This window comes from Sorex araneus, chromosome 4, assembly GCF_027595985.1.
Source record: "Sorex araneus isolate mSorAra2 chromosome 4, mSorAra2.pri, whole genome shotgun sequence".
Classification (NCBI taxonomy): domain Eukaryota; kingdom Metazoa; phylum Chordata; class Mammalia; order Eulipotyphla; family Soricidae; genus Sorex; species Sorex araneus.
In genome coordinates, this window is record NC_073305.1 from 70,944,258 (window position 1) to 70,957,710 (window position 13,453).

The 13,453-nt window shown below is 42.9% G+C and overlaps 1 protein-coding gene across 1 annotated transcript in view; it reads right to left on the reverse strand.

The window, feature by feature from the left end:
- Positions 1-13,453, reverse strand: part of SHQ1 (SHQ1, H/ACA ribonucleoprotein assembly factor) — a 130,428-nt gene that overhangs the window by 104,700 nt on the left and 12,275 nt on the right. The window contains exon 5 of the mRNA XM_004612854.2: positions 7,608-7,720. Coding sequence (XP_004612911.2) covers positions 7,608-7,720 — 113 coding nt within the window. The remainder of the gene's footprint in view (positions 1-7,607; positions 7,721-13,453) is intronic.

Below are 13,453 nucleotides of genomic sequence, written 5' to 3' on the forward strand. Positions count from 1 at the left end.
GTGACCCAAAAAGTTAGAAAAAATAAAAGACACATTTATGTTTAGCAAAGCTTGAGTTTGCCCCAGGTATGCGCGGAACTCTTTGGGGTTCAACGGGAACAGGAGCGGAGATCCTTTGCCCATTTCTCTATCTCCAGTGACCCAGAGGTCATGCCCATAAGCCACCTCTTGCCGGCACCAGATAATCTCATCATCCACCACCATCCAGATCGCATGCCTTTTTTCTCCTGGAAGGGAGCAACATGATGCCCACCATAGCCATGCCACCAGACCTCGCACCAGGCTGTTTCACTCGGGGCGCCCCAGAGAGGGCGGCTGAGAGCCCTCCCCGCCCCAAGGGACCTAGCCCTGGCAGCTGAAAAAAAATCCACTACCCAACCACTGCCATGCTCAAGGCCACTCCCCACACGCTCAGGCTAAGTCTCCCGCATGAGTGAACCTATTCCTGGACCACACGGCGGCATTTTCGGCCTCTCAACACATCATAAGACACTCCCTAACAATTCTCCAATATGGAAACATTTTTGTAGCATTCTCAGCTGTTTTTCATAACAAACAATACAAAATATATTATTTTGGTTATGTTTTGAAACAGGGGTTGGGGCTTGGGATGGAAACATCCCAAATATGGTGGTGGGAAGGTATAATGGTGGTGGGATTGGTGTTTGAATCTTAAATGTAATCAAATACTGTGAACTACATTATAAAATGAAATTTTAAAAAAGCTTGAGTTTGCAGTAAGGGTGTAAGCAGCATCCCATAAGGTCCAAGGATGCTCTCTGTCTAGATACTAAGCTTGGGAAAGAGCATGAGAAGAAAATGTCATTGTTCCATTCTTCCATGTATGCACTTGTTTGCCTGGCGGTTACTTGTTTGAATGGCCAAGCAGTGTTGCAGACAGCACGGAGGTATGATAGCTATCTACAGCGGGCTGAACTTCCGGGGCTTCCAATCAAGAGATAGTATTCAGTAGTGATTAATATAGCCAGGAACAGCCATATGAGGGCTAGCAGGCATCACTGAGCTTCTACTAACATGGCTCCAGTACGTGGGACTGGGATATCTCTCAGAACTGTGTGGGGGCACTGGAGCGGGGCGGCGCCAGCCCAGCTTCCAGACTGCGCCTGCAGCCAGAAATCACACCCTCAACCCACCCTTGGCACCATCTTGCTGCACCTAGCAGGGAAGAATCCGGGCCAGTAAATGCTCAAGCCAGAGAATGCTCCAGACCCCAGACTGGACCAACAACACTGGGGTGCCAGAAGGAGAAGGTGCAGCCAACCTGCCTTCTCCAGATGGAGTCCCGGCAACACTGAGCTTCTGCTAACATGGCTCCGGTATGTGGGACTGGGATATCTCTCCGAACCATGCAGCCGCTTATGCAGTTGCTCGACCTTTCCCAATATACACAAAAAAACGCTCAGGAACGGCTCCACCACCCCTCAGCTATTATCCCAGAGGCACAGAAAACAATCTCAGAAACGAGGTGACTGTTGGCAGACACAGTCCTAAATGGTGAACTAAGTTACGGCCCCGTGCAGCCCCGGAAGAGGAAGCGTTTTTGTCCCTTGGCCTTTTCCCCTTTGCGGCAGCATGGTGGCCGCCACCATTCAGAACCAATTGGACAGAGTGGTAGGAGCTTGCAGTGATGGGACGCAAGGAGAATCTCAAAATGGGGAGGGGGGAGGGCAGAACCAGCCCTGCTTCCTGCCCAAATGAGACCCTGAGCGGCCACCCACGAACAGCTCCTCTGCTCCTGAACAGCCATGATCCCAGAGGCACACAAACCAATCTCGTAATGCAGCGGCTGCTGGCAGAAATACCTCTGGACTGAATACCAGAATCCCAAAACTGGGCAGTCACTTTTGCGACCATGCAAAATCATATTCTCTTTGTTATTGACAATAGAAAACATACGATCTAATGATGCCACTCCGACAGGTCTGACTGTTGGGGGAAAAACTCCAAATAACGATAGCGAATTTTCTGTCAAAAATTCAATGTAATCAAAGTAAGGAGAGAGTAAAGTGAAAATCATCTGCCACATAGGCAGAAGGGGAGTGCGGGGGGTCGGGTGGGGGCTATGCTGGGGTTCTTGGTGGTGGAGCATGTGCACTGGTGAAGGGACAGGTGTTTGATCATTGTATGACTGAGACTTGATCCTGAAAGCCCTATAACTGTTCTCACAGTGACTCAATTTAAATAAATAAATAAATATTGAAAATAAACCAAAAAAAGAAAGAAAAGAAAAAAAATTTACTCCAGCTGTACCATCCAGTTTAAAATTTTGGATTTTCTGGATCACAAGGCCACATTCATGGCCATGTCATGTGATATCTCCAAACTTTACAACACTAATGATCTGGTAGTAGCACACCAGACTGGATGGAACATAACAATAGAAGGCAACCAAGTCAACTAATGAAACATCACTGAAGGCTTAACTTGTAACATTTTAGTAATCCCTCAAACTGTTGGATATCATTGGTTTGTCCTTTCTCCCTTGCCACAGAGTTTGAGTTTATCTGGTAATAATCTCTAAATAATTCTAGGCTACATTGGTATGTCCTGCTCCCCTTGCCACAAGGAGTTTAGGTATATCAGTCACACCCATCAAAGAGTCACTCCCATTCCTTTGTCTATCCGTAATCACTTCTTTTTATTTTTTCTTTTTGGGTCACACCCGGTGATGCTCAGGGGTTACTCCTGGCTCTGCACTCAGGAATCACCCCTGGCGGTGCTCAGGGGACCATATGGGATGCTGGGATTCGAACCCGGGTCAGCCGCGTGCAAGGCAAACGCCCTACCCGCTGTGCTATTCCTCCAGCCCCAATCCGTAATCACTTCTATGTTCCCTTCCCCAACTAGTCATTCAGCTCTTCCCCTAATCAAACTCTGTTAATCTGTAAGGTCAGACCTTGCTAGGACAGTGAACTTGTATTGTAAGTTAATATTGTCTTTGTCCTCTCTTATGTCTTTTGGATAGTTTACTTTAAAACAATATCCTTTTTGTATGGACAAAGAAAGACAATTGTTAATATGCTTTGATAACATGGGACTTAATTGGCTTCAAATATTATTCACTCCCGGGCATCTGCTTTCTCGACTTAAGCCTCAGCTGCCCTTACTTCCTAGCACCCCCAAAAGCAGGGTCCCGACGAGGGACGGGACAGACCCAGTGCAAGCGGTGAGTTATGTGCTACCCTGGCATCGAGATGGGTCTGGCCAAAGCACCTAATGCTTAACTATATGTTAAGAGATTGGTCATGGACATGTCATGTCATGATCCAAAAGCAACAACAAGACTAGGACCCTGCTAGGGATAGGAAAGACTAATCTGACCTGAGCACTGTGGTCTGAGATCGAGATGACCCCAGGACATTCCTGGGGTCAAGCTGTCCCCAGGACAGCTTAATGCATCTCTTGCTATGTCCATACAAAATGATTAGTAATATGAATGCTTATATGTTAGTTGGACAAGGAGAGGAGAAACATACCCACGGGATTCCGCTCTTGGGCAGGTGTCCTGATGAAAGAGTATCTGTCCTAGAAGGAACATCCCCTGAGGGAAAGAACTTTACCCCTATCGATTGTGACCACACCTATGTGTAAGCCCCAACCCCTCATTCTGTGGGATTTAACTAAGCTGTGTGAGTGGGCTGGGGGGTCAGTCCCAGGGTCAGTTCCAGGGCCAGTCCCAGGGCCTGTCCCCAGCCAGTCCCAGTGTGAGTCCCAGTGCCAGATCTGGAGAAGCTAGATCGAGATCTAGATCCAGAGAAGGAGAATGAAGTAGGATGGGGGAGGAAGAAGCAGGAGGAGAATCAGAGGAGAATGGCGATGGGAATGGAATAAACTGCAACTGAGACCAACCAGCCTGGCTCTGTTCCTTCCTTCGCCTGCCTCATCATCGCCATCAGCCTCCCCCGGGGTGGGGGGAGCGGCTGGAGACTACCGAGCGCGAGAGGTGGGAGAGACAGCGGTGTGGTCTCCTCGCCTGCCCCTCTTTTTCTTTTTTGTGTTTTTACACAACTGGCGTCCCTTAATGTCTCCATGATGAGATACAACAACTTACACTAATTTTCTTCTAAGGAAATATTTTTGATCATTCCTCTAGCAATTTATTGGTAAAAAGAAATATAAAATAAATTATTGTGGGCCTCCCCTGTGGCAAGGATGGCTGGAAAAACTGGAGACAATGATGAAGGGAAGGTGATGGCAGCGGGATTGATGTTGGAATATCGAATGCCTGTAACAAATCGTCATAAACAACCTTGTAAACCAAGTGCTTAAATAAAGTGTAGGGGGAAATTTGTGTGTGTGTGTGTGTGTGTGTGTGTAGGTCTAGCTATTTCATGTAAACTCCAAAATATATTAGCACAGTTTTTAAAACTTCTGTTAATGATGTGATTATTACCATAATGTATGTGATCCAAGTACAAAATAAATTTTAATGCAATATACTTTAGATTCCAGAGTTGAAAACTTACTTATGTTCATGAGAATAAGCATTTTATTATATTGCATTATGGTTTTAACTTTATTTACTTAGGTTAAAATTATTTAGCAATCACAAACTGGTTCTGACTTATTTTCTGATCATTCTATTTATCATTTAAGTTTTGTTGGAGTAAGTAATATAAAGTAAGTATTTTATGTGACTAAGGGAACAGGTTGGGGTTGGGAGGGAAACTGAGGACATTGGTGGAGGGAAGGTCTCACTGGTGGTGTTGGAACACTAAAAATGCCTGAAACAACTGTATTATGAACAACTTTGTAAATCATGGTGTTTTAATAAAAATAGATACACAAAATAAAATCGTCATGGGAAACGTAAAGATTTTCACTTGGACTTAATTTAATATTAAGATATTTGGGTGAGTCAGTAAATGAGTAATTCAAAAATTACAATAAGGACAAGTGAGATAGTACAACAATTTAGGCATTTGCCTTGCATGTGGTTGACTCAGGCACCCCAGATGATCTCAAGTCTTTCGAGGAATGATCCTTGAGCAAAAAAACAGAAGTAAACCCTGAATCCCACCGGGTACGACCCAAGAACAATAGATAGGTAGATAAATATATGTACATGAGGATATGTACATATACATACAGTTATGTATGTATATGCACATATATAAATATATATATTTGGCTAATTTTTATACACATATATTTTAAATATATTATATATTTTATATACAATTTACACATATATATTTTTTTAATTAGTCAAAGTCTTATTGCTACCAGAAAAATTACAAAGACCTTTACTTCCTAGTGCCCCGTTTCTAGATCGGCTGTGATTAAATTTAAACGTGGGGTTTAAGAAAATAAAAAATACATTCTTGATAGACTATGAAGGAAAATGAGTTTCTGAATAAAGAAACACTGACTTTGGTGGGGAAAAAAAAAAGGGCTACACATAAAAACACATTGCTAACTAGAAATTCGCATTTCCTAATTCTCTCAGGCCATAGTTATTCTTTTCATTTTAGAAGAGATTGGCAGTTATTCTAATTAGGTTCCCTCCCACTTGAAATTTCAGTCTTATAAAATTCATTGTATACCACTTTGCCTGAGAAAAGTTGCTGACAACGGATTTTCACTTTTAATATGAAGCATGATTTGAATAGGTTTTTTTAAATTACTCTTCAGTGGACCTTTAAAACCACAATTGGAGAGATAAAGGTAATTAGAAATGGCAACATGAATGGAGTTCAATCTCAAATGTCCTCCCAAGTTCACAAAGGATGCTGAAGAATTTGACCAATCATCAGTACACATCACTCAATGCATTTGTACATTACAAGATACATTTCTGCCATTCCAATTAGTCTCCCACTGTGCCACCGGAGATACGATGTTAGTTACAAGAGAAAGAGTGGTTTAAGTGAAGAATGAACATGAAAAGGAAGCACAAAATGAAAAGGGAAGACTTGATATGAAAAAGGAAGACTTCCTTCCAAGTCCCCGTCAGGCAACTTAGCAGCCATGCGACCTTAAGCAAGTCCTTCCACCCACTTTCCTCAGCTGTTCTGAAAACGGAGTAAAAATAAATCACCTGAGAGCACTTGATAAATGAAAAAGCTTTATACAACTATCAGGAAACATGATTATAGCTGCAAATATTAGCAACTTAGAAACTGTAGGTCCGGAGCTTAGGAAGAATAATTAAGGCAATATCAACAGATGACATATATGCTAAGAAAGTCTATCACAGGGGCCAGAAGACAATCACATCCTCAAATAAGTGCTGCTCTCCTGGCTACCAAGAGATACCACAATCCTTCTTCAAGTGATCACTTATATACCCAATTAAGTTCCACAGGCAAACACAAGCCTGACATACGCGATGGCTAACAACACCATTAACAAAATTGAACCTTAGATTCTCTGTGAAGCCTATCATAAAGAATTCTTGCCAATTTGAAACAAATGCTCTGTTACAAGTGCAAGTGGATGACAGTATTAGGAACATCCTGATCAACCAAGAACTGCAACACAAAAATATTCAAATTCTTTTTTGTTGTTGTTTGTTTGGCAATGCACAGGGGTTACTCCTGGCTCTGCACTCAGGAATTACTCCTGATGGTGCTCAGGGGACCATATGGGATGCTAGGAATCAAACCTGGGTTGGCCGCATGCAAGGCAAACGCCCTACCCCCTGTGCTATCACCTCTCAAATTCTTAAAGAAATTAAAACATGGTTTCACAGGGCAGGAGAGCGAGTACAGCAGGGAATGCATTGGTCTTCCTTAAGTGACACCACATATGGTCCCCTGTGTACTGCCAAGAGTGGTTCCTGAACACAAAGCCAGCAGTAAACCCTGAACACCACCGAGTGTGGCCTGAAAACCCACCTTCGCCCCATTTTTTTTCATATTTATATGTCATTAATAACCATAAAAATTCTACTTAAGGGAAGTGCAAGGGCTGGAGCGATAGCACAGTGGGTAGGGCATTCCTGAGTACAGAGCCAGAAGTAACCCCTGTACATTGTCGGGTGTGACCCAAAAAGAAAAAAAAAAGTGCAGATATTCTTATGAACTCAAGATTCTCTATTTGAACCTGGTGAACATTAAAGAAATTCTCTATTGCTGGAATAAGCTACCTAGAAGCAATATTCCGTGGCCAGGGATGTTCAAGTAGTAGATTCTATGCCTTGCATTACATGTCCTCAGCAGCGCATGTCCTCCTATCCCACCAGGAAGAGCCCTGCTAGGCTTTTAGCACCCCTGGGTGTGACCCTTACAAAAAGCCCAAGAGGGGTTGGAGCGATAGTACAGTGGGTAGGGCGTTTGCCTTGCACACGGCCGACCCAAGTTCGATTCCCAGCATCCCATATGGTCCCCTGAGCACCACCAGGAGTTCCTGAGTGCAGAGCCATGAGTAATCCCTGTGAATTGCCAGGTGTGACCCAAAAAAGGAAAAAAAAAAGCACCAAGGAAACAGCCACATTTCACAAAGAACACATTCAAAGTCAATGAGCACTCATCTCCATATCTAAAACGTACACGCTTATCATACCAAAAAAAAAAAAACACTCACACACATTGTTACATGATGTCTGTATAAATTACTTCATCCTCAAAAAACTTCCTACTCACAGATAATGATCAGAATCAAATTTGGCTAGCTCGGCAGTCAGACGCTGTTGCCTTCGTTCAGCTGCCGAAGTGAGGTCTGGATCCTTAATGTCGATAAGGTCATTCAGTTCATCCTAAGAATGTCAAGTAGAAAAAGTAAAACTGCTATCCTCCATTTAAGCATTAGAAAAACAAATATTTTAACAAAGTGCTGAGACACAGGGAAAATCAAAGTTATTTCTGAGTCCTGTGCCATTTAGCTCCAAATCCATGAAACACTTGTTGAGCACCTACAAGCCAGGCCCCAGAGAAGTTTCCACATGAATGATCTCATTTAATCCTTACAACAAACTAATAAACATTTATCAAGGCTATAAAAACTTAGCATTAAAAAAAAAATGCAAGCAGGAACAAAGCAATAATATAGTAGATACGGTATTTACCTTGAATGTCATCAACCCACATTCAATCCCCAGCATCTCATATGGCCCCCCGAGCACTGCCAGGAATAATTCCTGAGCACAGAGACAGGAGTAACTCCTAAGCATTGCCAGGAGTGGCCCCAAAACAAAACTAACCAAATAAACAATGCAACAACCCACAACCCCCACAACAAACAGAATTATATCATTTCCCTTTCATTTTCTATTTATGCCTACAGAACTGAAGACAAAGGGCTTGAAAATGACACATCTATACTGACTTTCCTTTTGTTTCTTGCTAGGGTGTAGCTCAACTGGTCTCAAGTAATAATTACCATAGAAAGGTCAGTGACCAAGAGCACCTGCCTCAAAGCAAAGCAATGAGGAGGTTATGAAGTTTGTCCCGGTGCCCCTCACAAGCGCCGAGTGTGATCTTGGCGGCTCTGTTGTTTGTGCTTAGCAGTGCTGATGTATTCCTCAGTGATGCAAGAGATTTACAAGCCACATTGCAAGTATTGCAACAGAAGGGAGTGACCCCAGCTAGCACCAAGCACAACTAAATGCGCCAGCACCACAACCTAGCGTGTGTGTGTGTGTTTGTGTGTGTGTGTGTTTGTGTGTGTGTGTGTGTGTGTGTGTGTGTGTGAGACCCCAGTCACTGTAACATCAACAACAGAGGGAAGGGAAAGGAGAATTGGAAAGTGCTACAAAGAAATGAGCTATGATGAATTAGTAAGGAAGAAACTAGGAAACCAACTCCCCATGCAATCAATATCTCTGTATACTAAAACCAAAACCATCCCTATTTCTTTTTTTTAATTATTTTTTAATGAATCACTGTGAAATAGTTACAAAGTTTTCATATTTGATCCACCACCAAACCCCCACATACCCCCCCAACTCCCCCTTTGCCTGTGTGGCAGACATTTTTCACTTTACTCTTTCCTTACTTTGATTACATTCAGTTTTCAACAGGAATCTCATTATTATTATTTGGAGGTTTTCCTCCAACAGTCAGACATGCTGGATGGCATCAATAGATTTTATGTTTTCATTTTTCAGAAAAGGTCTTGCGGCCGCATTAGCAGCCTTGAGGTTTGGAGATGTCCCAGGCCCGCATCCCAGAGTCGTGTTAGTTTCTGCTCAGTGTCGCTGGGGCTCCATCTGGAGAAGGCGTATCGGCTGTACCTCCTCCGTCTTGCTCCCCAGTGTTGCTGGCCCGGTCTGGGGTCCGGAGCATTCTCTGGCCTGCGTGGCTTACTGGAACGCCCGAATTCTTCCCATCCCTATTTCTATCCAAATCCATTTAGGTCAAGTAAGCTCAACCAAATCAAACTAAACACACTCTAATACAATAGAAGGGTCCACAGACCTTATACAAAGTTGTTAGGACACTGAATATTTTATTACTTCTAAGTAGAAATATTCTGGAGGAAAAAAATTAATAGTCCCTTAATGTATTAACATTTTGCATTCTAGGGGCTGGAGCAATAGTACAGCGGGTAGGGCGTTTGCCTTGCATGCAGCCAACCTGGGTTCGATCCCTGGCATCTCATATAGTCCCCTAAGCACCACCAGGAGTAATTTCTGAGTGCAAAGCCAGGAGTAACCCCTGAGCATCGCTGAGTGTGACCCAAGAAAAGCAAAAATAAATAAATAAATATATAAATTTGCAATCTGAGTATGGGAGTGATAATATAGCAGATAGGGCACTTGCATCACACACCGCTGACCCAGGTTCAAACCCTGGCACCATATTAGGGTCGCCAGCGCCCAGACAAGAGTGATCCCTGAGCACAGACAAGGAGTAAGTCCTCAGCACCACTTGGGGGTGGCCTCAAAACAGTAACCAAAAAAAAAAAAAAAACCATTCTCAATGTTCAATTGCAACAAACTTTTCTGGAGACTTAGCATATATTTTTCTATAAAAATGATATTAAAAAAAGTAGTAAAGTCTCAGGGAGACCCACAAGTTTCTCTAATTCATATTAAACTGAAATAGAAAACACAGGACACGAAGAGTTAAACAATGAGGAAGGAATGTTTCTATGGGAAAATACTTTGAGAGTGCCAACTGAACCTGACAGACACATCTTTTTCCCAGCAGTACAACCTGCAGTTCTCCACCTTTCCCACTTCATCACCTCCCTGACTTGAGCTCCTCCAGCCAGAGAGAGCTGTGTTATCATGAGGAGTAAGTGAAATGACGTCCATAAAGCATCAAGTACAAGGCATGACACAATCAGGAAATTCAGTTTCCTTTCTCTATCTCCCTTGAACTCCATCTCTCCATCTCTCTGTTCTGTTCCTCGCTGACTGACTCACGCAAAACACATATCCTCGACTTGCTGAATGTCTTGTAAGTATTTTTATAAAAGGTAACACATTTTTGGTGGGGCCAGAGTGACAGTACAACAGGTAGTGCACTTGCCTTGCACATGGCCAACCCAGGCATCTCATATAGTCCCCCAAGTCCCACCAGGAGTGATCCCTGAATGCAGAGCCAGGAATAAGCCCTGAGCACAGGCAGATATGGCCCCAAAACAAAAACAAAAAAGAATTTTAAATAGGGGTTAAAGATCCTGCTTCATTATTTAACCTGGGTCAGATACAAGATCTAATGGAATATAATCTATGAATCTTTGCAGATAACATTTCAGAAGATAAATGGAATGAAGCATCTTCAAGCATTTCAAATCACCAATGGCACTAATAAATCCTGCCTCTGAGCTGGAATCCACAGCTCCAAGTTTTGCCTAACCGAGCTGTGCTCTTCTGCACTCCATGTTCATCTCCAATCTTCCTATACCTCACCAGACTGCTTTCTGTTTCTGGAATTCAAAACCTTTGCATTTACAGTATCTTGTAAAAAATCAATCTTAAGAACTCAAAGGAAGTAACGTCTCCTCAAAAGATCCCTTCTGGGTATCCACTTTAAAGCAAAGCACACATATATGCATACAAACAGCATCTGTTACATCACTTCCTTCATTGGTCACTCCCTGACGTTATCTTGTTTATTTGTGCATTATATGATTACTGTCAAACTTCTAGAATTTTCCAGGTCAGGGTCTGGTCTATCTTCTACTACTTGGTGTCAGCATTTAGTACTGACATTCATTCGGCAAATCACAGGTGAGGAGGGGCTGCTCTGGGGAACAGAGAATTCGAGATGAGCAGAAGGCCCCTGCTCTCAAAGGGATGAGAATTAAACTAAAGAAATACTGAGCCTGACCGCTGAGATGTGATCCCGGGGGCCGCACGCGTGTGCGGCCTCTCCGCAGCTGCACGAGCGTGAATCCAGACCCAGAAAAACCTCTTTCGGCATGGGAAACTCCTCGCAGAATGTCTCCAGCCTGAGAACTAAACCTCGGCCCCGTGCCCGCCCAGGAGGGGAAAGGTATTTCTCTCTCTCTCGCCTCTTTCTCTCCGGGGATGAAGGGCGAAGTGTCCGCCATATTATGACTACCACAGATTGGATTTTCAAGCCTGCAATGATCCAATATCTGGAAGAAATCTCCCTGGACTTAGTTGTTAAAGTACGGAAATTCACCACGCGACCTCATTTGTCTACACAGTAGATCTGAATCTAGTGGGGTACTCCTAACAACAATAGTGAGGTTTGTGTTGAAATATTGAATTTAACCAAAGTAAACAGAAAGTAAAATGAAACTTATCAGTTACAAGGCGGGGGGTGGGGGGCGGGATGGGAGGTGTACTGTGTGTTTTTTTTTTTTTGGTGGTGGTATATGGGTGCTGGTGAAGGGATGGTTGTTTCAGCATTGTATAACTGAGACCTAAGCCTGAAAGCATTGTGATCTTCCACATGGTGATTTAATAAAATAAAATTTTTATTTAAAAAAAAAAAAAGAAGTACTGAGCCTTTCTCCTCCTGCCACTCACCTACGCTCATTACCTCAACATTCAGCCATGCAACTTATAAGAGTCTGCAGTAGGTGCCACAAAGTGGCCCTGTGCAAACGGAACCCTCACAAGACAAGGGAACAAACTGAAGTGCGAAGTAGGGGTAGAATATCTGTTATCACCCAAAGGAAAGAAAGAAAAGAAAATGATTATGTTAAGCTCCAGCAGGAAGTGACTGTGATTCATATTCTCATCTTTCCCCCTTCCCTCCCCCCTCTGGGCTCTGGGCTCACATTATGCTCAGGGCTTACTCCTGGCAGGGCTGGGGGTGGGGGAAGCATATGGAATGCTGGGGATCAAATCCAGGTCAGCTGCAAGCAAGGCAAGCACCTTCCCCACTGTACTATCCCCAGCCCAAATTCTCTCTTTTAAAAAGCATTGCTATGGCCCCTCTTAGCTGACTTTTCTAAAGACTTTTCTAATGATTTATTTTAAAGATAAATCATCCCATTTATCTTCTGAAATGTAGTTATCTGCAAACCGGAAAACCAAGTAGGACTAAATCAAGCTTAAGTCATTCGCAGCACAGCTAAGGCGAAGACTATCCAGAGGAAAACGGAGTACCTCTCACCAGCAGGTGATCTGAAAACAACAGCCTTAGGTCCCCTCAGTGAGAGGAAAAAGAGGCCTGAAGGCTGGCATCCCACCATGCCTGGCAGCAGTGGTCCCAAGAGCATGCTGGGTTGGCGCCCAGAGACTCCAGAATCACTGTTACTGGCAGCCACCAGTGCCAGAAGCTTGTTGTGAAGCCCTAACTTTGAGCAGTCAGGGCCCTTTTCCAAAGACGTCCTGGTGGCTGGAAAAAATTTCAGAAAGGAAAGAGAATCTCATGTGTGTGTGTGTGTGTGTGTGTGTGTGTGTGTGTGTGTGTGTGTGTGTGTGTGTGTGTGTGTGTGTGTGTGTGTCCATTAACAATGTGTCTGTAAATCTATACAAAGTGTATTGAGAAAAACCATACAAGAAAAAAATATAAATGTCCCCTGAAAGTTAAATCATTCCATTTAGAGAAGACTACCTGGATATTAAAATTATGTATATATATTTTTACTTTCTTTGCTGTTTTTATAAAGTATAATGCTCATCTCATTAGTGAAAAACTATTTTGCAAGTAAAAAAAGGCTATAAAAGTACCAATAAAATATGAGAAGTCAGTGAAATTTTATGGATATTTTCTCAGGCAAAGGCAAAACTAGGAAAACTATAAACTTGGGAGAAAACACCATTTGAAAAAAAGATGAAGTTTTTAAAATACACCATTTGAAATCCGAAGAGATGTTCTCACTGCTGTGTTATTTACATTGTTTCCCATTTCTCCATGCTACTTTTCAGAAAACCATTGTGACTCTTATGCAATCATTCTGCTGCTAACCATGCAACATAAATGTCACAAATGGAACAACTGTCAATGCAAAAGAATTCTACAAGTCAATGAGACAGGTTTAAGAACTAGCTCCTAATCTCACATACCCCAAAGAGGACTCTGATTTGTGCATCTTGGTTGGTCTTAGATTTTCATTAAGT